The sequence below is a fragment of the Nipponia nippon genome, unplaced genomic scaffold (genome assembly GCF_047370975.1).
Source record: "Nipponia nippon isolate SJK-2023a ecotype South Korea unplaced genomic scaffold, ASM4737097v1 scaffold_7, whole genome shotgun sequence".
In the NCBI taxonomy this organism is placed as follows: Eukaryota; Metazoa; Chordata; class Aves; order Pelecaniformes; family Threskiornithidae; genus Nipponia; species Nipponia nippon.
In genome coordinates, this window is record NW_028262391.1 from 25,014,727 (window position 1) to 25,041,112 (window position 26,386).

At 41.3% G+C, this 26,386-nt stretch overlaps 3 protein-coding genes across 5 annotated transcripts in view; 2 read left to right on the top strand and 1 right to left on the bottom strand.

Moving 5' to 3' along the window:
* The window catches only part of LOC104023679 (glypican-5), a 388,175-nt gene extending 382,569 nt beyond the window's left edge, over nt 1-5,606 (top strand). For both annotated transcript variants that reach the window (XM_087739176.1, XM_087739174.1), the window contains one exon: nt 1,933-5,606. In XM_087739176.1, coding sequence (XP_087595302.1) covers nt 1,933-2,135 — 203 coding nt within the window. In that variant the 3' untranslated portion in view covers nt 2,136-5,606. The remainder of the gene's footprint in view (nt 1-1,932) is intronic.
* Nucleotides 5,141-24,997, bottom strand: LOC148050861 (uncharacterized). The gene is made up of 6 exons (XM_087739832.1): nt 24,837-24,997; nt 19,352-19,963; nt 18,951-19,216; nt 18,083-18,126; nt 12,636-12,690; nt 5,141-10,864 (listed from the first exon to the last, which is right to left on the bottom strand). The coding sequence occupies exons 1-6, from the start codon at nt 24,995-24,997 to the stop codon at nt 10,848-10,850; spliced, it is 1,155 nt and encodes a 384-aa protein (XP_087595958.1). The 3' UTR covers nt 5,141-10,847.
* The window catches only part of GPC1 (glypican 1), a 329,611-nt gene continuing 322,437 nt past the window's right edge, over nt 19,213-26,386 (top strand). For both annotated transcript variants that reach the window (XM_087739178.1, XM_087739179.1), the window contains exon 1: nt 19,213-19,488. The gene's annotated coding sequence lies outside the window, so the exon portion shown is untranslated. The remainder of the gene's footprint in view (nt 19,489-26,386) is intronic.

Below are 26,386 nucleotides of genomic sequence, written 5' to 3' on the forward strand. Positions count from 1 at the left end.
TACATTTCAGTCTGCCCGATTTATAGAGGCCAATCAAGTTACAATGCTGGACATGGCCAACTGAAAGAGGGGAATAGATTTACCTGAGTGAGGTCTTAATTTAATCAGCTGGCCCCAGAGAGCTGAAGTCAGCAAGCTGGGATGATATAAGAGGCAGCAGAGAAATAGTGCCTTTACCGCGGTCGAAAAGGAGAATGACAGTGATGGAAAGGAGTCTAGGCAGTGTCAGAACACACCTATTTCCATGATTTATTCTTAATTTCCTTTAATGACAGTCTGAAGGTTGTCCATTTTTCTTTAAGCGTCCTCAGAATACTGATATTTTCTAAACATTTAGAGCACGCTTTTTCTCCCCCTCATTTCTGTTAGCTCCATTGCAAGTCAGAATTGAAGAGGCGCTCTGTCCGCATTTTGTCGTGATGAATTTTGAGCACAGTGTCAGACTTTCCTTTTCCCACTGTATACCTTGCCCGCCAGTGTCCCTTCTCTGCAGTCACCCTTGAGTCAGGTCTAGGAATCACAAGTTCCTCTGCGATTAACGTTGGTATTAGGATAAAATGGAGGTATTCATTGCATTTCTTTTACCGTTTATACTGGCAAAAGAACAATGTGTGCTTTCCCAATACCATAGCTCATTTTTATTATCAAGTGAGTTTATTGATGGTTGTTCAGAACTACTGACATGCAGACAATGATCGCAGATTGCATTTACATTTCTGGAATACTTTCCATCTTTCCAGTTTCTGCCAGGAACTTGCTTCTGTGATTCAGAGGTTTTATTTTAAGATTGGACTGTTGTTTAATCTGCATTACAAATCTATGCCTTTTGCTTTCTTGTGTATGTGCACTGCATTCATTAGTATCACAAATCCTATAAGCTTGGACCTGAACAATTATTGTTAATTTATAAATTCTTCCAGGTAGGAATTTGTTTTTGCCAGGTACTCGGGTATGCCTATATAGATTGACTGTAAAATCATCATCCCATCATCAGATGACATCGTGATTATTTTTTCCCCCCACAAGGCCAACGAGAGGGTTCAAGAGCAATATGATCTCAGTAATACTTGCAAATAGCTTGAGAATGTCAAGATAACTGGAGACGCTATCAGTCATTTTCTCATTTAAAAAAATCCATGGTTTTGCAATAAAGGACTACTACTACTTCTTTCTTATGAATCTAGTCCTTTACATAAAAGATGCCCAGAACTGCCCCAAAGTGCATCTGGAGGGAGAAAAAAGCCCCAGTGATATTGTTCCATACTTTAAAAGCAAAAAAAAATCCTTGTACGTGCTAGGAAAAACAATGAAACAAAACTTGAAGCATTTTCTCTTGGTAGCCACTTTTTTGCCCATGTTCATGAACAAGGCATGTATGACACCTCCGTATGTCCTCGCGTCAGCAATCTTTCTTGCCAGATTGTCTTACTATATGAAGGGTCGCACATTGCTTTAAAGTTAAGGGTAGTGGCAAAGCAGAAAGAAGCCGGGAAGTTGACTGTTACATTAAGTCAGTATGGTCTCCAGTCTCCTCCTGCAACCTGATGGGTGTTTCACTGGGGCATGTTACAAAACCACTCAATCCTAACATTATGTTTTAAAGCATGAGCCAATTCCCATCCCAGGTGAAACTGAAGGTGCTTTTCATGAGAGAAAACCAGGTTCTGAGACCAACCACTGCAATGCAGAATACCTATTATTCTGCTCAGGCTGTGTCTATGAATAGGCAAGTAGAACAGGCCAGTCAGAGACGACTTGTTGAGCAAAACAGTGGGTGCTGAGTCCAACTAAAACATAAATACAAGTGCCCCATCCCTCTCCATATATAGTTCAGTTATTCAGACTACTGTACATGTTCCTGCAACAGGCAGAATTTGAAGCCACTATTTAAAAGATGTGTGATTAATCTTACATTTACTTTCATGTTTTCAGATATACTCAAGGACAAGAAAACCCATCCAGAACACAGAAACAAACCAAAACCGACTGTGAAAAAGATTGACACCACAACCACCACAAGCACTGTCAAGTCATCCTCTAAACACAGTGTAACTGGAAATGGGAGCAATCCAGCCCCGAGTTCCTCACTTGTTATTTTAACAGCACTAGCAGTTCTGTGCCACTGGCCACTGTAGCTGTATTGCCTTGCAGCCACTGCGCAAGCGCGGTTCTGTTCACTGTCAGTTATACCTACAGCCTTACCCAAGAGAAAACAAATTTAAATGGCTCTCTAGTTTATGCGATATGTTAGAATAAATATTAAACGATATGCTGGAGTTGGCAGATACCAGGTGTCATCACTTACAATGCCTGAAAATAGCCTTTGACAAAGCCCACCCAAGATACTGAGGGAATGATGACAAGGGTCTGAGTGGCTTAAGTTACGGGGTAGAAATAATTGCAAACATAGAAATTGTGTATGTGTGTGTTATTGTTTTTCTCAATTTCCTTCGCTGAAATCTGACTGGCTGGTTTTGTTTGTTTAATTTTTCTGATAAATTATATGAATGGTCAGTCTTCAAATTCAAGCCAATACATACTTTATTTTTCTAGTGAACAGTTAACAAGCTCTATCTACAGTTGTAAACCCTGTAAAAGTGAAGTACCCTCTACCAGCTTGATGAAATTTCTAAATGGTCAAGAAGATCAAAGCATGTTTGAAACTTCTTTTCACTCTTACTGCTTAGATTGTAGGAAGCAACATAAAAGCATATGGTGTGTCTAATATATCAGTATAGTTGCCTTAACTATGGAAAAAATTAGAACCACTTTGTTTTAGTGAGGGGTATAGATAGTGAGTTTCCCTGCCCTGCAAAATGCCATTACCAGATGCTTAAGCATATGCTCAAGGCTTATTGGATGAATGTCCAGCAATGGGAAACATAAATAAACATAATAATGTTTTATCTAGTTTGAATGCAGCTCTGTACAGAGGAAAAATAATTCGGTTCAAACTTACTTTGCCTATGTGATCTTAAGGAGAAACTGACTTAAATTTTCCATAAAGGTCCCAGAGATATAAATTATTGGGAACTCCCATTAGACACTAACTAGATTTTGTGCATTGTGGATCTTGGAAATCAACTCTGTTTCATAAACTGTGTATTATTTAATTACATTTAATGTTAAAATTTTGTATCATGGTAGGTGTAAATGTAAAACAATCTGAAATGTAGAACATTCTGTTATGCTTCATCTTGATTGCTACCCTAGAAAATGTCAATATGTGCATTATATTACAAGGCTATTTTTTTTTTTACATCAATGAAACATTGATGCGTTTTAACTTTTTGGATGAAAAAGTACTATAATAACTTCTAATGGGTTAAGAGTTAATGTGTGTTTTCAAACAATTGTTTACAGTGCCATTGAATATATATACAGAAACACAACTGTATGAATACAGTGATTAATATGATAAATACATGAAACATTGGAATTGTTACATTTACTACATTTCATAACTATTACAACAGTTTATTGGCCGTTTTCATGTTGTAGACTATTATTATGTACAGTTTTATACGATTTAATGTAAAACACTTGCCTTTGGTTTTTTGTAAAACATCTCTCTGATATTTAGAGTTACACAGCCACTGACATAACTCAGAAGAAGAACCCTGTATCTTGCTAATCAACTTCAGGCATTTTATTGGCAATTTTGATTATAAAGGAAAGCCTGACTCAAAGAAGGTGCCACGTGCCAGTATTACTACTGGATGTCATTATATAGAAAGTGGCAATAATACAGAACAAGCATACAGTAAGTGAACAAAAACGCGCTACACTTGTATGTTTTCAGACAGTATTAGTGAACATGTCTAATTATGTTTGCAAAGGTGAGGCTTGAGTTTCATTTTTAATTTAGGCTCTTAGATCATATTTGCAGCTAAGTTTTCTAAAAGATAATTCAATTTTAATGTTGAAACAAGGAGGTAAAATGGAAAAGATACTTATAGTAACATGAAATATTTTATATTTGAATTCTGATTTTTGAAAACAATAAGGATATTAATATGCCTAAGTAGTACTTTCCAATCATATCAGTGAAAATCAGTTTTCCCAGAAGTACTAAAATGGCTGCCCTGTGTTTTCCAGGGTTTGTGAGCTGCACCAGTCTACTGAACCATAATTAAAAATGCCGCTTCTTGTATTCATTTTCAGTGCCCTTTGGAGAAGTGCAGTTTTACCTGAGGCGGTGTGCAAGTCACGTCATTTGTACAGTGAAAGGACACCGTAATTCCTTGCAGTCTTAAAGGATCAGTTGTGATGGCTGCTGTTAGACAGGTTTGTCTCTGTGCATGCACAGAAATGTACATCAGGTGCTAACACCACCAGCTCCTCAGGTAATACCAATTACGGTGGCTTCACTGAAGCAATTCATATCCGTTGCTTGTGAACCTGACCCATAATTTAGTATTCTCACACTTAAAGATGCTCTGTCATTATTCAGGCAAATACATCCACATTTGCACACTTAAGACTCCATCAAGATTCCTATGGATGGAGCTAGGGTTTCAGGACTGGGCTCTGATGCTACCACATTTCAGCTGTGCAGCTTGGAGTTTTCAGTTCTTCTCACCTGGAGAAAGGGAACTTGAATACCCAGACTGGTTTTTGTGAGGTCTTTTCTCTAAAAGGTTTTGTGCTTTTAGCTCAGAGCAGTGATCCAGCTAGCCCAGTATTCAGCTGTAGCAGAGGAAGTTGCATAAGCCCTGCAGTAGGCATGTACGGAATAACTCACCCGGGGGATTACTTCTTGTTGCTAAACGTCATAATCCTACTAAAAAAAAACCTCTGAAAAAATAAAGTGTTTAAATTTTGGGTTTGGTTGGCAAATATTTCTATGATGTAGCATTCATCTCTCAAGCTAAACAAGACAACCCTTTTAAAGTAACAAAACTAGAACAAGTTCAAACTGCAGGGCAAGATATAAGATTCATCAGTTAATTTCATTGGATTCAACCAATGTTTCAATAGACACAAATTGTTATGGAACGAGGGAAGAGACTGCAGACACCTATTAATAGATTTCATACTAATATACTTTTACACTGTAAGAAGAGTACTGGTCAAACCAGCATGAAATGTGTTCATAATGTCTGCATCAGAAATGGTGCGGCTTCAAAGCGCAATGCAGTATATTTTTACTGATGGTTTATGATTTTTTTTCCTCAGGATCAGTTGCATTTACATATTGAAAAAAAAAAAAAAAAGTATTTTCCACTAAACAACAAATCTATACCAGCAAAGGCAAAAACAACTGGCTGTGTCAGATAAAGGAAGTATTTCTTTTCAGATACATATTTTACAAAACCTTATTTTGTTATCCAGGACACTGTAATTACGATGTAATTACAAAGGTCTAAATTCAAAATACTTTTGAACTTGTCTGTGTAATCTCAATGTAAAATAAGGCACCAGTCTAAGAGCATTGCTGTAGCTTTGCCTGACAGTTATGAATTGTATTTAGCCACTGCTGTTTGAATGTTTATTGTTTTGCTCTGACTTTCTTTTAATATTTTGCTGTGCCAGCATTTGTGAATGCCAGCGTTGGAAAGTAACTACTGTCATACACTTGTGAGTAAAATCAATCTATAATTTTCTCTTGATAGTGATGCAGGCTTCTTACCAAATAAGACAAAATTGCCGTGAGCGTACAGTCAGTTCTTAGTGTTTCACCGCCGTTTGGGCTCCATGTTACATCAGGTCCGTGTGTCACTAGTCCCCTTCCTGGCTATGAAAGCATCAGGGAGAAAAGTGAACATGGGTGGCCAAAAGTATGTGTGGCTGCAGTGCGCCAGTGCATGGCAACCTCCAGCTGTCTTTTCTGAGGCCCTGAGCTGAGTGTTCTCAGCTAATTTTCAAGCGGCTTTTACACCTCTCCAAATCAACGCATGGAGACTGACCAAGGAGCAGCAGAGAATCTAGAGACTATTTTCAGGCAACTTCACAGACACCTGCTATGAATTGCACTTTCTTTGCAATTTAGATGCTCTACAGAATCTGGCCTCTCATTTTCAGCCGTGCATGTGTGTTATGCCCTGTCTTCTAGTGCACCAGGTGCCTTGTCATTACATAAGGAATTGTGATTCTGATCTCTCACTCAGGAATGAACCTTTTGAGGTACACGTATCTGTCAGAGCTCGATAAGGGCACCACAAATAATAATGTCCAGCTGCACTGAGTTCAGAGGCTCTGTGTATGGGTATCTGGCTACGAGATTCACATCTCTTTGATCTCTTAAATCAGATCTGTATTTAATATATCCCTATTTCCTTTTGTTACCACGACTGCAACATGTATCATAATTTTAAATTTGACTCTCTAATCCAGTATGGGTCTTCTCAATGTTGTCCTACTGGATGTTGTCTGCAGACTTCATTTTAATGTTAGATGAGCCTTTTTGCCCAGATTTACTGAGGCATTCTTATTCAGTATTGCACATGATTAGGTTTAAGCAAGATCTGTTCAAGTGAAAGGAGCTGAAACACACATTAAAGTGAGATACTGAGTACGACAAAAATCCAGAAAGTCCCTATGTTCCTGAATTGGACTCTTCACATTAAACAGATTTTAAGGTTTACCTGAAATTACAGTCAAAATTTCATAACTAGCATCGTGTCAAGGGGATTTCAGCCTTGTATTGAAAATCGATAGAGTCTACCCATTTTTTAAGTGGGAATTAATTGATATACGTGCTTTCCTCATGTCTCTGCACAGGGGTACATTTAGGCCTGTAGAAATAGGAGACATTCCCTAAAATGTATCCTGCACGTTGAGCATCACAGCATCATAAGTGCTTAATGTTACAACTAGCCAAAAGCACGAGACATTTATTTTCATTTATAGCATTTCACTACTCACAGTGCTTCTTGTAATGGCATATGGCACCTGTGTTAATGAAAAGTGAAAGAAACATCTTACAGTGAAAGTCATTACAGCTGTGACATGCGTTAGTCAAAAAGAACACGATAACGTCTTCTTCCCATTGCCTCAGAAGTCTGGAATTATTCCCAATACTGAATTCTCTTCTGGTTTCCACTGTCGCTCTCTAAATAACCACATTTGAATTGTATTAAATATTAAGCCACCAAAAAATAAATACTGGTCAAGAGATTGTAATAAAGAGATAATAAACTCAGAAAAGTATCCTGCATTTAAAATAGAAAAAACTCCTACGTAAGAAATCCCTCCTGGACTAGAACAATTTTTCAAGTCCCTCTCCAGATGCATCGCCATCCCCTTCCACCTCCATGCAGCACAGTATGAAGCCTGCATGCAGGAGGCTGGTGCACTGAATTCAGGAAAGTGAATTAAAACTATTGCTGCGTAGTGATATCTCCAAGTATCTCGCTTAAAGTGGGCGTCCTTTTGCTGGCTGTGAGGAATGCATTCAAACTGTACGTGCAATTGCTTAAGTTCTTATTCAGTAAACAGGCACAGTTGCTGCAGCTTTCAGAAAAGGCTGCTGGACACAGATGGTGAATCAGTGTTTTTGTGTTGCTCCCATGTCAGTGAGATCAGACTCAGTCCTTAAAATAGAGTGGTTTAGACATTCCAGTTATTATCAACACTACAATGATTTCCCCCCATGAAAATAATGTAATACCCTTTTGAGAGAAAGGCACATAAAAGAGAGACCACTGACGCTTTCATGAGGTGCATAAAGTACTTCATTAAATAGCCAGTAACAACCACGGGGGGGGGGGGGGTTCATTTCTGTATAGAAAGCATTAATACTACCTTGCAAAATTATGCAGTTTGCACTTAATCATTTCAATTAATCTTTAGTAAATTACCCAGTACTTTGTAATTATAATATTTGCAGCTAATTTAGTGCCATCCTAAAAATCATTTGTTGCATAATATAAGCAATTAACATTTATTACGTTTTTTTTCTGTTGCAGTGAGATATATAAATTATCCTCAGTGGCCTTTCTGTACACCTAATTAGCACCTGTTTGAATTATTCTACAGGCCATGGACATTTCATTTGAAAAATAAATGCATTGCTAGTTTGTGAACTCCTTGCAAATACACAGTTGTAAAAATTACTTTTCAGGGGAATACAAAAACATGTTTTCATATGTCTTCTGGGTTTATGAGTTAGGCTAGGCTTTTAGGCTATTACACCTAGAATAGGTACTGATATTTTTAAAGCACTTAAAATGGAAATAGTCAGATACCTCTTTCCCATAATTAAGTACAGTATCCCAGATTTGGAGCCTGGTTTATTCAGTAATGAAAAAGGAAAGCAGTAAGACGTCAAGAATATAGATCCTAGTGTAACTAACTTTCCCATTTCTGTATATGCATATACAAAGTTTTAGTAATCAGAGACTATCAAAAGCATTACTATGCTGGAGTGCAAAGGATACTATGTTAAACTTGTGGAAATCAAACCAGATTGCTTCAATCTCATAAGTAAGTTCAAGATAAATAGTAATTTTCTATTTAAATGCACAGTATATTGAGGAAGATCATTTGATCTTTCTAAAAAGCAGATCTTGAAAGAACTTTCTAACAGGAATGTCAATAGCAAATATTTACAACCTCCACGCATATGAAACTGGGAAATCAAAGAAGGGCTTGAGACTTTTCTGTGGGTATGAAATGTTGCAGCAGACCCTCAGCTCCTATAAATCAGTATAGCTCCTTTGATTTCAGTTTGACTATGTAAATTTACCCCAGCATAGTATCTAGCCCAAGAATGTGAATTCCTTCCCATCTTTTTGCAGGTGCAGAAAATCAAGAATAACTGCAGTGATTACAAAATTTGCATAACAGTTTTACATTGCCCGGGCCACTGATCAGATAGTATCTTCATGCCCGAAAAGAAAATCTGTAGCACATGGGATGCCAGAAGTCTTCTGGCATTTTCCCTTTCCAGGGGCACGGCAGGGGCCTTTTCCAGAAACAGCTGGTATGATTTGAGGCTACAAGGAGATATTCATACTGTGAGTATCTCCTAGGGTAGAAAATCTTTCTCAGAGAAGGTTTGCTGATACAGATCAGGCCTTGAGGCAGATCAAGTTTGATTTTTCTGTTTCATGTTAAAATGTAGGATCCAGGTCTTAAACTGGCCTCAGAAACTAATTGAGACTCAGTGGAGAGAACGGATTGTGGCTTTGATGTTTTCAGAGCAGCTTAAGCAGCAAAGAATGCAAGCAGCCATGTTCTGCTTCAGCTGAAGCTTGTGTTATCTTTTCATTCAGTTTTAGATAAAATGACCTGTGAGTTTCCAGATTAGCAGTGACAGATTTGTGAGTTACTGTAGCCTGATGTTCTTCTATAGAGAAGAAATGAAATCTCCTCCTAAGCAGAAATAAAAAGAAGGCTCTTCATTTTTATTTTATATTATGCTGAACATCCATCTTGGAAGGAAACGAAAACAGGATGTGTTGGGCCTCACAAAGACGTAGATTCCCCCGAGTGTTGTTGTTCTTGGTGCGTGTAGCGGTAACAGTGTCAGAGTCTGTCTGCTTGTCATGAAAGGGGATGTCCACCCTTTGGCTCTTTTGGGGGGCTTGAGTTTATAGCTCAAAGATGACAAATCATTTATAGGCAAAAGCTGTAGACAAGTCCACAAAGCAGTGAAGAAAGCAATAAGACATTTGGTGGTGGTCTCATTGAAAAATGAGAAAATGAATTTAACTGAAATATTTGAGCTTTTGCATTAGGGATGAACAACAGAGTTGAAACGTACTCCCAAAACACTGCAGTTGCATATGGGAGCAGGCTAATGCAGCAGCAATACTATACAGAATGTTTATCCCACTGAGTATATGGGGCAGTATTAGAGTAAAAATGGAAGCCAATATACTAAACCTTGCATAATACAACCACTGTACTTTGATACTACTAATACAGTATGAACGTTTACAGTACACTGGGGTAGAAATTCTAGTAAAATATGTGCTTTGTCATTTAGCTTTTTAAATAATTAGTTTATGGCCTCCTAGTCTTTTTTAGTTCATTTTATTTTACAGGAATTAATAGGCCGCTTACATTTGTATTTTACATTAGTTGCATCATGGGTATTTTAAGTTCCAAAAGAGATTGGTTTTGCCCTAAGCTGTATTCAAGCTCTAATAATTATTTCTATTTCCCAAGCACGTGTTTTATTTGCAGTATATCTGCTTATATTTTTATTGAATAAATTTGTCAATTTTCTTCAGTTTGTTTTCAGCATTGAATACAATAAAAGCAATTCAAAAAAGCAGTCTGAAAACAATGTCTTAAAAGAAGAACAAGGCTACTTTGAAAAGATAAAGTAAACTGTGTTTTGTAAAGGACAGTGAATTATGAATGGGAATAAAAATAAATAATCCACAGCAGGAAATTGTTGTCATCTATTAGAATTTTTGGGTTTTTTTCTGAATATTTTTCATTATCTTTGTTGTAAGTTACAAAGCTGATAAAATCTTAAATAAAAATATTTTAATCTGTTCAGATGAGGCTTTGAATAAAGGATGCAGACCTTGAGAACTGCTGAGACACTCTTAATATTTTGGTCAGTCTGGCAAAGAAAGGTCTGTTTCCTCAGCACGTAACTACTTTCTTGCTCTTCTTTTCTTTCTTGCAATAAATACAGTGAGATGTAAAGATGCCTACCTGCTCTTCTGGGAGCTCTTAATATTATTGGAGAGATGCAATACTTGCAGCAGTCTCCTGAGTAAATGCCAGCATACCTCCACACAACAGGTAGGACTTTTCATCAAACTTTCATTCCTACAGAAACAATCAGGTCTGAGTTCTCCATTGACCAAGGTCTTGCAATAACCGTGCGCCATATTAAAAGCCTTGCCCTTGGTTTTGATTGGGATCGCGTTACTTTTCTGTCTTCATATAGGACAGCGTACTAGAAAAAGGAAACACGCGGCTGTTAGCTTAGCGTTCTCATCACTTGTCAGTTATGAACTTTGCAGTTTCTCTTCTTTTGAGGGGAAAAACCCTAATCCGGTATTTTTCTGTCAGATGCTGATTATTGTGGTTGTGCCTCTACCATTTCCTAAAGCGACACAGCAGAGACCTTTGCTATTACAAGCATTTGTTAAAGCTACTTTTCCTGAGCTTCTCTTTGCTGCTCTGTCAAAACAGCTGGTTTCTTCCTGCTTAGAAGTTGGTGAGAAAGACGTTAGTTGTTTTCTCTCTTTTATTTCCTGTTTTGGAAGTATTTAGGAGCTCCTCTTGTAGTATTCCCGAATGGGCTGAATGAAAACTATAGGACAGACCACTGAAACACAATCGTATCATGAACAAAATGTTCCTTTATTGTGTTTAAATGACTGCGCACCTGTTATCTACCTACCTAGTTTTTCTTAGTCATTTTGTTTTCTGATTGCGTGATGGTTTTAGTGTTGCCTCCTAAAGCATCCACGATTCCAGCTTTCCTTGATTCTTTCCAAATGCTTCCTATTTGAGGTCTGGGAATTACATACAGCTCATCTCACCATCTGTGGAGAGTGCTTTTTGCTAATATATTCATTTTTGACCCAGCTCCAAAGATAATAGCCAACAGCTCTTCTCTGCCGATGCTAGAGGAATGCTTGTTCTCCGAAGTGCTGCCTCATAAAAGCCTTTTAAGTTTAAGGATTTCACATTCATCCTCTAATTAAGCAGGTGTCTAAATCTGTGAAGCTGCTTCATTCTGAAATCCAACCTGTCTCCACTTCAAAGGATGTTGTTTCTTTACCAAAGATGTTTCAAAAAGTGCTTCTTTGACGGTTCAAATCTGTAGGGTTATTTAAAGGCTTTGCCTCTCACCTGATTCAATACTTATGTTCCAAAAATACACAGAATACATCAGATCTGATGAGATGCCTCAAGGATGTTCCTTAATAGTGGTGCTGGAGTTCCTATCTTTGACTGAAGATCTTTAATTGCATTGAGTAACTAGCCCTTCTGCTAGCCTAATGACAGAAGTGGTTGCAACCATATATGATCCATTTGATGCTTCTCCCATCAGAAATCCAAATTTTTCCTCATGTTATGGGGTTTTTTTTGCTGTTGGTTGGCTTTGGTTTTAAACAATATGTCACTTTGGGTCTGAAACGTGTCTAGAATTTGTCATACCCAAACCCTGGAAAAAAGAGTGAATTTAGCCTAGTTTGTCCCAGGGGTTCCAATATGGTGCAGCTCCCAATACAACCATGGACTTATCAGAATGCTGGCTTTCCTTATGATATTGAGAGAGGCAGTGTGACTTCAGTGCAGGAAGTCTTCCTACACTTCAGCTTTACATCTGAAAATAAACAGTCTTTTTTTTGAAAGAATGCTTGTGAAATCATTATTAACTCAGGAACCCAACATTAACTACCACCACCCTAAAAAAGCAAACTGAAAATACTACTGCTTGTATAAGAAAAAGACAGTTTTATTTGCATTTATTATGTCCTCAAGGAGATTCAGAGTTAACTTTAGAAGAAAGAAGGAATTCCAAAAGCAACAGAAACCCATGTCCTACACCTACAGGTTTATGTCCTACAACCACAGATTACTACTACCCTAATCTTGCATATTTTCAAGAAAACAACATATGGATGAAAGAAATTTGCCAGAGCAAGCAGGAGGAGATTACACCAGATGTGTGAGCCCTATTCCCTCACAGTGGCTACTCAGTATTTACTTACGGACTTCTGGCTCTGCAGTCACTGGTCCAACGTAACACCTAGAACTTGAAAACCCCTGCAGAAAAGACAGAAAACTCATTCCTTATGGGATTGCTTCCCATCGTTCCACAGCCATTAATCTCTCTTATCGCCAGGCAGGAAAGGGTGCAGCGTGCGTCTCAGCCGTGGGGGCCCATGTTTTCCCCTAGGGTTCACAGTGGGTCCTGCAGCATGCTGCCATTCCCTTTTTCAAGGTACACACAGACGTTAGGGATGCTCCCCAGGTAGCCCACAGGGCATGAAGGAAGGGAGAGAAGTTTGCGCTGATCCTCCTCCACCCAGGAGTAAAAAGGGACGAATTAGGCCTGAAACGACCGTTCTGTTTCAGAGCTATCCTTTCAAAAAAAGGCCTTTTTTCATATGACCCATTATTTGTTGATTCAGGCAAGTGCTGGGGCAGCAGGAGTCTGTTCCCTTTATTGTATTGCACAAACTGTTATGGTGTCTGCCCTCTGTTTTCTCAGCCAGAAGTAAGCAGACTTCTCTAGCTGCAAAATCAATATTTTTCATTACAGAGTAACTCGGTTTGCAGAACTAGAAAGTAGTCTAGTCCTGTTGGGTCTAAAATGTGGATTTCCTCAGATCTTTCGGGAATTAGAAACTGCTAAGAGTAGCAGTGGTTTTGCTTTTCCCTGGAAAGCATCCATGTTACCCACACACCTGGTATGCACTGCTGTGTTTCTCTGATGCATTCAGCTTGTGGTCACCACCTAGCAATTGCCTCTCCTTTCTCAGTTCCACCTTAAATTGGATGTAAAGTTCTTGAGACACATTTAGTGCATCCATTTCCTCAGGGCACGTCTTTAATTTAAGGAGAGGTACAGAGACTCCAATTAACCTCAGATGAAGAGACCCATAGTTCATTGTCTGTCTGGGAAAATGAACCTCAGGGAATGGTACTCTTACATTGCAAGTGCATGTCAGAACCACAATCAGAACTCATGTTTTTGGCTCCTACTCTGGCATGTAATCTATTAGAACAGTGTGAACAAACAAGTTCATTAACCTCCCAGAGCCTTAACTTTTTCGCCTTGCAAAGAAGAAATTATATTTACCATGGCTGAAATCTGAAAAAAAAAATCAACACAAATTAAGAACATCAGCATGTGCTAACTTACTACACAGTGGTTAACTACCCTGACCTTTTCTTACAGGCAGAACAGGAATTCTCAGAAGTAAACACACTGGTAAATACTGACTTTCTAATGTTTTTCACAAGATTATGTTCATACCCACAGATATGCAAGTAACTAAGAGTAGCAGCTTATTTTGCCTGAACAGGAAGTCGAAAGCACAAAACTAATATTTTCACAGCGCAAAATGAGCTAATAGGAATACAATTCCTCCTGTTTGATGCTGCCTGCTAGCTCCCGATCACTCATCCTTGGGCAAAGCAGAACCTAGGAACATGCTTCATTTGGACAGAAAGATGTAGCAGCATATGCAACAACAGCAAGATTCAAACCTATGTTGACTGAAAAACCTAGCTATCAGAGTGCCACCTGCTTTGTCCCAGTAAGCAGCTACGTCCAGAACTCAGATCCCCCAAACTATTTTACTAATACTGGAGTAAAAGGCAGCCCCAGGATGATGCAGGGCACAGCTATAGAGTCATTCTCCCTTTGCCCTTCTTCCACACTGGCAGCCAGGAGCCAGCTCCAGCCCTCCTATTACTCAGTGCTCAGCTCTGCACCAGAAATGAAGCTTGTCTTGCAAATGGACAGATCAGCAGGAGCCTTGCACTATTTTTCTATTTCTTTTTCCATATATAGACACCTAGCTGTGCAGAAACACCTGTATGTATCAGGAAGTTTCTTCAGGTCCTTAAAGATTTTACAAGAAAAGCTGGTTCATCTAACAGACTCCAAAGGGATAGTTCACACAGCAAATTCAAAATGGAAGAACATATTTCCTTGCCACTAAAAAAACAGGGATCTGTCTCCCAGCAAAAGGGCTTAAGACACACCTCAGCCTCCCATTGTTTAGGCAGTTCCATGTTGTACATTTCTGGGCACGTCTTGCTCCTTGGACAGTAGATGGCTGTGGATTCTCACAGAGTGTATGAGAAGAGACAGTAGTGCTCGCTGTTGCCATGTTATGTTTTGTTCTCCTGAAAAAGGACCCAGAAATAACGTGTCGCCGTGATTTAAACAGCTACAACAGCAAACTACTGTGGTTTACCTACCAGCCACCTACAATGGACACTCACCTGTGGACACCTAAGCTTGTAGTCCCCAACATATCTAGGACTTGCTCTAGGGAAAAATAAAGAATATTTCTGCTAGCATTTCTGGGGAGACAGACTGGGACATGAGGCTGCAGAAAACTTAACGGTGGCTGAGTTACAGACTCTGGATTAGATATAAAAGGGCTTAATTTGTCGCTTATTGAGAACAAAGCAAGGCAGTGATTTAATAAATGACTTTAAGGTACTTCACTTTAACGATGGTATAAGACGGTGCTTTGTGTTGTCACATGAGCAAAGGTCAGTGAACTGTCAGTCCTCATTATTTAGGCAAATGTTCTTCTGAGAACTCCCAAACGACTTCATGGTACATGGAAACGAGTACATGTCTTTAACAGTTATCTTCAAAAATCAATCAGCATACAGTACTGAAAGAAGGCAAATCAGTGAATGGAAGGAATCACAATTAAAGAGATGTGAAAAAATGGAGAGCTAAAAAAAAAAAAAAAAAGCATTACTCAGTTACCAGCTTGTCCCAAGAGATAAGAGTTAAGCATTACAATTCCTGAGTGGACTGGTGGCCCATCTCAGTCTAAAAAAACCTATCCCAGAAAAGAAAATAGAAAAGACAAAGGATATGAGGAAAGTACAAAAAAACCACAAACCCATAAAGGAGAATAATGGAATCAGTCATGCATTGGGTACATTTCATCTGCCTCCGGGATTTAACTTTATGCTCTGAATTTGCTGTGACAATGGATCTGGGGTCTCCCAAATAAATATACATCCTTGTACCACCCTGTGCAGTGCACACTCTGTTCAGAGTTCAGAACATTTTCCTGAACCATTGCAAGACCCCAGCCTGGTTTTGATACCCCTTTTGCTTTGTAAACATTTACATTTCCATTTATTATATTTAACATTTTGAATCACGCTCCTAGATCCAAGCTGTCTTCCAGAAAATATCTTTTTTTATTCTTAAAATAACAGCAGATATTCATTAGCATTTTGGATGCTATTTACTAATCATTATATCTCTGTAATAGCCTCTCATTAAAATAATCACTCTAGATCTTTTTTCAGTTCTTTACTAAGAGGTGTTTTCCCTCCCGACTCGTATTAATATTTAGCACCTGTCTTTGAATTTGGTATCTGCTGTACCTTTTCTTTTTCTTCCTAATGTGAGGTCTAGAAATGAACAAAGTCATCCAAAGAGGGAGAGCGCTACCGACTTTTGATAGTAGTCTTCATCCAGGCTCTTAAGCAGGGTCCTCGAGTATATGCACAGCAAGTGTAAGGCAGGTGAAATATTCCTTCCACTAAGCAACGGAATAAAAGAGGTGGGCTTTTTTTCCCCCAGTTTCAAGCTCTCACTTAAATTAATCAACACCAAATTCCACATATTTTTTGTCCCAGTCTTAGCCTCTCTAACTACCTTGGAGGGGAGTAGAAGGAAAAAGATGAGAAAGAGCAGCAGATCGTAATAACAGAAGAAAGCAATCAAACTGCACAAAGTCATCTTTTTTTCTTTGTTTGTCCTGGATAGGGGAAAAAAATAGGTTTGGACTGGGTAAACTAAGCAGCAAGTTGTAAAATGTCATCCATGGAGCAAAATGGAGGTTATACTCTGACACCAGAGAAGAGTCACAGTTACAGTGCAAAAACATTCTCAGATTCTACTCCTGTTATTGCCACCTTATATTATTACATATGAAGGAAAATTCACAACCTGTCAGGAAAATTCACGATACTTAGAAATATATGTCTACGTTATTGAAGAGTAAATATTTTCTCTTAAGACTACTGAGAATTGGGTTTGGTCCTGTGTTAGCCTTCACCTTTTCTTTCTTACCTTCACTGCAGTACAAATTATACAGAGGAACAAGTTTATTATTCCACTCACAGGGAGTTGAGAATACACTTAACTCACCAGCTGAGGTGGAGGCTTAAGTTTTTCTTTAACCCATGTTTTATTGTATAAAGAACACTTGAAAATGACTGTGCTTTCACCAAAGACAGCCTATCCATGGGAAACTGAAAAGGGGTGTCTGTTGGAGCTTATGGCCTTTGTGGATGATGACTAATTGATCAATGAAAAAAAACAGATTACACAGTCCTCCAGTTAATGAATAAGTGTTTTTTTTTCCCGTCTCGGACCTAATGAGAGAAGGATCCCCAAGAGTCATCCACTAAGGAAGAAACGAGCAGTATATATAGTATAATGATGTGCATTCAATACCCACCCAATTTATTTTAAAATACATCTGTGCACATCCTTTGAAGATATCCTCTGGAAGAAATTCCTTTGTAATCTGTCATGTTCCACTGGGGTTGGCAAACATCTGTGTGTGCAGCAGGGGAGATGATGGGATTTATTTTACCAGGTTTTCTTTAGTGAGGTTTAACCTTCCTTAGAGTCTTTCAGCTTCTCTTCCTCTCCTAATGGCTTCCCTCAGACATTTCCCTTTTTAAGCAGCCCTACTACGTGCAAGCATCCACATTTGACTTAGATATTTAATTCAAGCAATTTATACTGAGGGTTATTCTAATGCCAGATAGCTGGACCAAGCACACTTCCGTATTAAGGCATATGCACATACACAAACCCCTTTAATCTTGCTTCTCATCCTTCTCCAGATGCACTAATGAACAGTCATTGCCAACATGAAAACAAAATATTACTGGCTTATCTTTTGCTCCTTCAGCAATAAACCCTCTGATTTTCTACCAAAAGGCAGAGATAACCCTTATAAAGAGGTCAAAAACCCCAGCAAACCGTTGAGTTGATTTATTCCCAGATAGGAGTGAAATAATTTATTTGGAAGTAACTTATTGGACAGTTGCATCATGTGGCGTTTTCTTTCTTCTGAGAGAAGAAGACAGGAGATGATGAACACACAGAGAGAGAAAGAAGATATCCAAGACAGTAACCTATAGCAAAAGGACTGGACAAAGTGAGGAACAAATAGAGAGGAAATGAAGGTTAGCTGAGGAAACAGGAGCAAAAATAAATGATAGTGGAATAATACCTAGTAAACCATCTGATTTCCAGGACTACACTTGCTGAGCTCCTTTCACACAAAATCTCAGAAAAACATCAATAAAGACTGGAATAATTAAAAGGAACTTAAAGAGAGCAGGTGTGCAGACCCTACTGACACTTAACAGGAATACGGTTGAAGTCTGCTATATATTAAAAACACATTTAGAGAGTTTGGCCTACCTTGGAAGGGTCTCCTGTGGTCTTCTCATTTGAGTGACTGTCAGCTGGAGAAGAAAAAGGTTGTTTTTAATGACAGTTTGGGGCTCAAATATGGATTAGGAAACACAAACTGGCTTTGTCCCTATCCTGTCCCTAATGCACAGGTGCCTGGTTTGGACCTTACATGGAAATTTCCTTGCAAAGCTGGACCTCTCTTGTAGCTACTAAAGACAATACAACTGCAATGGAGAAGCAATTCAGTTAATGTGCGTACACAAGTGCCAGCAGAAAAGCAAACACTGAAGAAATTAAGAGAGATCACAGCAAAAGAGGAAAAATACACTTAACGTTAAAAAAAAAAAAAAAGCAAGCAGGTAAGTTTTCCCTCACACAGTACTGAAGAGATTTCAGGGCAAGTAATTTCCTTCTCCCCTGGAGTACTTCATGAAAGGTATGCTTTGAGTCTCGTGACTTCCAGAAGTATTATGTTCTATGAATTAAAGGTATCTCAAAGGACAGGCGCGCACCCCTCTCAAGACACCAATGCTGCAAGTGTTTCAGGCTGGATGTTTCCACCCGCTTCCCGTGGGTGTGGGAAGGGAAGGCTTTCCCTCCAAAACCCACACCCAGCCCACACGTGGAGGGAGAGGCCGTGGTGAGTGCTGCTGCTGCGTGCTGGCCGACCCCAAGGGACAGGGGCCAGGACTTGGGGCCACACGCAGCCCAGGCACATAGCCCCAGGGCCCTGAGCTCTCCAGCCCTCTCATGAGGAGCAGGGCAGGTGCCTTTGTGGGGCCGCCATGTCCCCGCCTCAGGCGGCAGACTGGGCTGTGGAGCTCAAGGGGCCAGATCATGGCTCCAAGTACAACTCTACTGCCCCAAAACTCACCCTGCGCGAGGCACCCGTGTCCGTGGCAGGAGGGTGGAGGGGGACGCTGCTCCCTGCGCCGTCCTCGTGGAGCGCGGGAGGGGGCTCGGGGCTGCCAGGCACCTGGAGCTCGTCCCCTCAGCTGCAGCTGCTTCCCTGCTACCTGGCGCTCACCTGGGGCTCGCTGGGTGAATGGCGGCGGCGCCCCTCGCCCTTCCTCAGGCACAGGGTCGCTGTCGGTGCGCGCTAGAGCTGACTGAGGTCGGTGAGCAGGGAGGGCCCGGGGCCTGCTGGCAGCGATTGGGAGTGGGGGCGAGGCGAGGGGAACATGCCCGCTCTGCCTGGGGGCGGCGGGATCGCCTCAGGCCCTGGCGGGGAGGGCAAAGAGGAGGGCGGCGGGGCCTCACCTCACCTCACCTCACCTCGCCTCGCCTCGCCTCGCCTCGCTCCCCAGGAGCCGCAGCCCAAAGGCCTCCGTGTGCACTGCGGGGACGCGGCCGCTCCGGCCTCGTCTTCCCGAGAAGGAGCGATGAAGCCGCCCCGGTACGGACAACAAAAGGTGAGCGGGAAGGGGGAGGCCCGGCCGGGCTCGGGGAGGCGCCCGCGGGGTGCTGACGGAAGGGGTGGCGGGGGAGCTGCGCTGCACCTCCCTCCCGTCAGGTCTCTCCGCGCCCCGCGGGGCGGTGTCCTGTTGGCCGGCCTTGGTTTGTTTGGGATGTTTTCCCGCCCTCCTTGCGGTCAGTGTCGGTCGGAGTCTGGCTCCGCCGGGCGGAGCCGCAGGCCCGGGTGAGGGCAGGGCTGGGCCGGGCTGGGCCGCCCCCGCCTCCCGCGCCCCCCTGCCCAGCAGCCGGCAGCGGCTGTGGCGGTCGCGTTTCGGAGCGGGAGGAGCCCCGTCCTTCCCCGCTCTCCTGGTGGCCGGCTGGCTTCGCTCTTCTGCCAGGCCGCGCTGCTCCTGGCCAGAGCGGTCCTGCCTGCGCAGTTCGTTACTTGTTGCATGAGGCCGCAGTGGAACTCGGCGCACGCTGCGAGCAGGGCTCACAAACGGGAATAGCGGGGCAACCTCATTTCTGTGCGCTCGCCTGGGCACGTTAATAATCTCCCGCTGCGTCTCCCTCTGCTCTGCTCCGTCTCCCTCTGCTCTGCTCTACCCTCCTGGTAGCCGGCACATAGGATGTGGGCTGCCTCACATCCAGCCGGGAGGAGGGCTTACCGAGCAGTCAAGTGGGAAGGATGTGTATATTTTTCCTCTTAATTACTTTATTGCGCTCTACTGTTTCTTCTACTGAGAAATAACTGTACTTTTAAAAAAATAAATAGAGCATTGTGCTTGTTCCGCTCTCCTGGGGGGCAGGAAGGTGACTGACAGAGGGGAGAGGCTGGGCGTGGAGGAGCAGCGCTGCGCTCTCCCCCCATTTTATCCCACAGTTTCACGTTTGTCTCAAAAAGCATTGCTAGTGAAAAGAGCTCCCTCCATCCCATGGCCTGTGAGATTTACTGTTGCGCTGTACTAAGGATTTTTTTTCCCCCACTTTTCATCACAGGCAAACTCATTGCTTAAACATAGGTAAAACAGAAGGATGAATAAATATAAAATACCACATTGTGTGTAGATGAGTTGTAAAAGTACTGTTGGGTATGTGTTGTTCTAGCTCTAAACCTAGCATGAGGAAAATTCTCACAAATCAAAAGAGGCAATGCTAAATCTCTCTCATACCACATCTTCTCTCTCTAATTTCTGAGGTCTTTGTCATCATTTGGTATCAGTACTTATTGCTTTGAAATGAGAGATCCACAGTGGTATGCGCTGTGCCTAGTCACAGACAGTCCCTTCCGTAAAGATGATAAATACTGAGTAAAAGTAGAAGGGAAGTAGAAGAGAGATAAAGCAGCTTGTGCAAGGTCACGCGGAGGTCATTGGCAAAATAATTGGCTCTTTAAAAAAAAAAAAAATTCTGGCAAGTGCAGTGTTTTCCACCTTGATCCACACATCACTGGCAGTGATGACACAGCAGCATGTCCAGAGTGGATGTCAGTGATGTAGAGTCTTCATCTAGATCTGGTGTTACAGGCTTGAAGAGTTCTCTAATGTAACTCAAATGATTTTTCAGAAATAAAAGTTTTAGGACTGTGCGTCTGTTGGCAAATGTGGAAGGAAAAAAAGGTGCTCATGGTTGCGTGTATCAGCATACTTCTAAACTAATGGTCAGAAAGTGGAAGAGAGTTTGGAGAGTGACAACCAATAGCAATGTACAAGCATGAAATATGCAAGGAAGCTTTCAGTCAAGGCAGACTTTTAAGAGACCTTAATGAAAGCTGGAGCTGCATTATGGTAGTCCAGACAATAAACAAGAGGGAACAACTAAATAAGAGTCCACAAAGTCCCAAGTACAACTCCTATTTATGGCAATTCACAGAATATGCATTTTGAGCTATCTTCATGCCCTGGTTGTTGATTTGAATCTGAGCAAGACAAAAGAATGAAAATAATTTTGTCTCGGGCACACCACTAACAATGCAGAATGACAACGTTCTTCGGTTTGTCTCTTATTTACGGGTCTTCTGATTTCCATCTGTTTCTCCCCTCCCCCTGCAGACGTATACAGAAAAGAAAATTAATTGGGGGATTTGTATTAATCCTTAGCTGCAAAGTTATCTTGACTTTTCGAGAGTTAAGTGCGGATTTACTCCTCCACATCCATCTAAATAATGTTCACTCTCTAGTCTCCTGTCTCTTCGTTAAAACTTACTTTGTCAGTTCTTTTTAAAATTAGTCTTAGCAACTTGCCAATGCATTTTTCAACTGTGGTATAAATACAACTGACTTTTAGTAGGAATGGTGTCTAGTGAAAGGCTACAGAGGCAAACCTAAAGCCAAAACCAGAATAAAATCTTAACTAATTGGCTGCCCTGTTAAAGCATAACCAGATTCCCTAGCTCCAATGATTTTGTCAGTACACCACGCTCACTATATAGTTTTAAATCCATCCCCAAATGCCTCATTCACACTATTCAACATTCCAAGTACCACTCCTCCCACCCATCTGTCTGACACATGAAATGCCAAATGCCTTTCCTTATTTGGGTCTTTGAAAAGTTGATGTAAAAAGAGACGCAAGGTGGCTCTGATGGAAGTCCTCCACAGACCCCTGGGCCACTGTGCTGGAGGAGTAAAATCCCTGGAGCTTGCCTTAGAGTCCAACAAGCAACACTAATGTTGGTTCAGTGGAACTAGGGCTGCTGTCTATCTGGCAGGTCTGGAAATCTTTCTGGAAGGAGACAGAGCTGGAACAAAGAACTAGGTACAAAACCAAATGTGGCGTGGACCGTCTCTCTGGCTTGATTAGGCAATTTGGTATCTCCTCTTAGCAGTGTTTCAGGATAGAAACATGCCTCGTGATTATTAAGGGTATGTTTATGGTTAATTTGTATAAGCAACCATAAGGAAATAAGAAGATGCCAGACCTACTCAATCTGATACTGCCTTCAGACAAGGGTCGTTACGAGAATTTGTCTCGCTGGGTACCACAGGAATTACTTGGCTCCAAGAAAAGCTACATGAAACTCTTTCATCAGAACTTTGTCCCCCTCCAAAAAAAAAAGTGAGTCCACCAGAAAATTTTGTGAGTTCAGTATGAACTCATTTTGTTTTATTCCATTCATTCAAAGAATAATAAAAAAAAAGTTAGGTATGTCCCTTTCTAACTTTGCAACATGTCTTCATATATGTTTTTTTATTATAGGTTGCACATGTTTTGTTCCAATAACTTTAGCTTCCTTGGAAAATAAAAACAAAACTTTTTGTAGCAATCTGAAATTAAATTAAAAATAAAATAGCTTTATTCAACCAGCAAATAGTCAGCGGGCAGACCAATGCAAATAGCTGTTTTCACAGCCCTTGTTCAAGTAATGAGTGGTCCAGTTACTCCTGATCTTAGTTCCAGAGGCTCATGAGCAATTGGTTCATGTGGATCAGAAATGGCACATTGAACCAATCCTTAATTCATCCATAGCTTTATTGCTAGCTTCATAGGGATTATAAAATGAAATAAGACAAAAATTATCTTATGTTGATGGTTAAGTTCTGCCACTCAGCATAAAAAAATGTTGAAAGGTAAGTTTTTGAAGATGCTGCGTGACTAACCTGGAAATACAAACATGGTCTGGTACAGCAAGATTCTACATTTTTAATTTTGTATTGATTCTTTTTATCAGTGCAAGTACTATTTAAGCAAGAAACTATTCCTCTAGGGACTTCAAGTTAATACACTTATTGTAGCCTCCTTATCCTGTTAAATTAAAGAGAATCGGATTGCTCTGGGTTGAACAGCTGCTTGAAGTCAATCTCTGTGTCCAGTGTTAAGGGAAACGATATTGGTGAAGGGAAGCAGAAGGCAGCATATCAAAATGATGTCCTCAAAGCATTTTCTACAGATGTCTTGAAGGTTCATGGGGTATTATGAAGCATAGAAGACATCTGGTCACATTTTTATAATCTCATCAGTGTGTATAGGAAAATCTTCTCTGTGTTGTCAAGAGCTGCGGAAAGGCTTATGTATTTTTTTATTTGCTTATTTATCTTATTGCTATGTGAATATACTCACTGATTCTTAACTATCCAAATCAGCTTAATGTGTCGTTAAGTCACCAACTTCTCTCACTGTAGTATCTGACTCTCCCCTGTTTATTTATAGCTTTTCATTGAATCACTTTGTAAAGTAGGAGATTTGGGGATATTTTTTATTGTGTTATGGGGCATGTTGTCTTTCATCTGCAAGTGCTGTGAAATCACTCTTTCCTACTCAAGAGTACTATTGTATTTTTGTTCAGTGTTAACGACGCTTCAGTTTGGTCTGTGGAAATACTTTACTTCTCCCCTGAAAGGAGAATACTAAATTTGACTCATTCTGCAGGCACCTCTGCAGCTTCCAAAATCTCAGCGTGATGGTGCCTGTTCCTGGTGCCCTGCTCCCATGGGTTAACATCAGCTGCCCAGCCAGGTTCACCAGTTACTGAGGAATCCCAATTAGACCAAGAACATGTTGCAGAGCCTAATTTTGATGAACCAACACAGCAGGCTTTATTTACTGTGGTTTGTCATCTTGACCTAGTTTGATGTGGCCATTTCTTTCCTAAGAAGTAATTAAAGCAGAAACATAGAAAAATATTCTGGCTTTTGTTTTGCCCGGAGGACAACATATTCTACACTGTTGTGACATTAAACTGTATTTCTTGATCCAAGGCTTTTCATTTAAATTGCCAACATATTGGACAATTTATTTCATTCACACGATCGTATTTCTGAAGACCGCGTAAGCCACACTGTTATCCATGAGGAGTGGTTTTGTTGCTTGCCTTTTGTTACCTATTTTGTGAGAGGTCTGTATGGAGCGTCTTCATTTATGCTGCATAACTAGTTGAATCTAATTTTTTTTTTCAGTCTTTTCTTCCACTTCTAGACCAACTCTAGACCCGTATGCGATATCCAGTCTCTGTCCTCTTCCATCTCTGCCAAGAAAACAAGCTGTTTCTTTGGAGATTGTTTTCGGAGAATGTGCTAGTGTCGCAAGTCAGTTCTCACTAACCCTATTTGCTGTAGTCTGAGGGGTTTTGTCTGAGCAGGGACCAATTTTCTTGCTACCTAAACTGTGCGTGTACAAAAGATAAGTAATAACTGTACCATTACATTAAAATGTCAGACCTGCCTGGTGCTTTTCCAATTTCTAGGTCATACCCACAAAGTAAGCTAATCTATGATGTCCTTTACAAAGCAAAATTGCTCTCCCTTCCCAACACAGACTCTGAACAGACAGAACTTCCCACGCATTGTATACTTCCTAAAGGAACAGAGGAATCGGATCTACTCGTAGTGGAGGTCATTCCTTTGTGTAGGAAGCACTGTATCGTTACCTCCAAACTCTGCTAATGGTGCCTAAGTGGTGATGCACTGATTTCAGGGACTGGCCCCAGCCTGGCCTGTGGGATGGTTCCAGGTGGTCTGTCACATTTTTCCTGTAGGAAAGAGCAAGCTCTGCTCGAGCACTCAGTGCAGCAGGAACAGCCAGGAACATGCTACAGCTTAGTAAAAAGCATCAAGCTGATGATGCCCCAATAAAGGCATGAAAGTGGACACAGTAGCCAGAATCTGCAAGATCCTGCCAGATGTAACTCTGCCTTGCATCTCCCTTCAGCAACAGCTAAACCTCTGGATCAGGCAGCTGCAGCCTGCCTGGCCCAGGACTTTGTGCCGCTCTCCTGGGCAACAGCCTGCTTCTCTGGGATGGATACTGGAGGATGGTGGCTACTTGCATAAGGATCTTGGAGAGCAGGCTTCTTCTGCAAGAGGTAGATGGGAGTGGCTTGCTTGCTTGGGGCACTAACTGGGTGAGTGGAGTTGAACAGTTGCTTGCAGAAGGAGGGTTGTTTGTTGAGGCCACAGCTCATGAGAAAAGCAGGAAGACAACAAGTGGTGAAAGGCAGGGGAGTCCCCAAAACTCAAGGTTTGGGACCACTGGTTTATTACTGTGTCCTGTCTGCTTTTACCCAGTGAAGTGAGAGCATAGGCTGCCCACTTGTGCTCCCCCATTGGCCCCCAATTCTGGCTGTAGATCCTGGACTAGAGGTGGCAACTCTGCTGTGCCTAAAGTCTGGGATAACAGCTATGGAAAGGCAGGCTGATGCCCACGTGTGTCACTATGCGGCAGGAACAGGGATCCCCTTCAAGCCTCGCGTTGTTTAAATCATCGGGTCTAAACTGATCACATCTCCTGGCATCAAAGCAGCAGCATTAAAATGGCTTTAGTGAGTCCTCTGAGTTTGTCGTGGTTTAACCCCAGCTGGCAACTAAGCACCACACAGCTGCTCACTCACTCCCCCCCGGTGGGATGGGGGAGAGAATCAGAAGAGTAAAAGTGAGAAAACTCAAGGATTGAGATAAAGACGGTTTAATAGGTAAAGCAAAAGCCATGCATGCAAGCAAAGCAAAACAAGGAATTCATTCCCTCCTTCCCATGGGCAGGCAGGTGTGCAGCCATCCCCAGGAAAGCAGGGATCCATCACGCGTAATGGTTACTTGGGAAGACAAATACCATAACTCTGAACATCCCCCCTTTCCTTCTTCTTCCCCCAGCTCTATATGCTGAGCATGACATCATATGGTATGGCATAGCCCTTTGGCCAGTTGGGGTCAGCTGTCCCAGCTGTGTCCCCTCCCAGCTTCTTGTGCACCCCCAGCCTCCTCACTGGTGGGGTGGGGTGAGAGGCAGAAAAGGCCTTGACTCTGTGTAAGCACTGCTCAGCAGTAACGAAAACATCCCTGTGTTATCAACACTGTTTTCAGCACTAATCCAAAACATAGCCCCATACTAGCTACTGTGAAGAAAATTAACTCTATCCCAGCCAAAACCAGCACAGTTGTATGAATCACTAGCAAAAAATCCTGTTGTATCACCTGAATTACT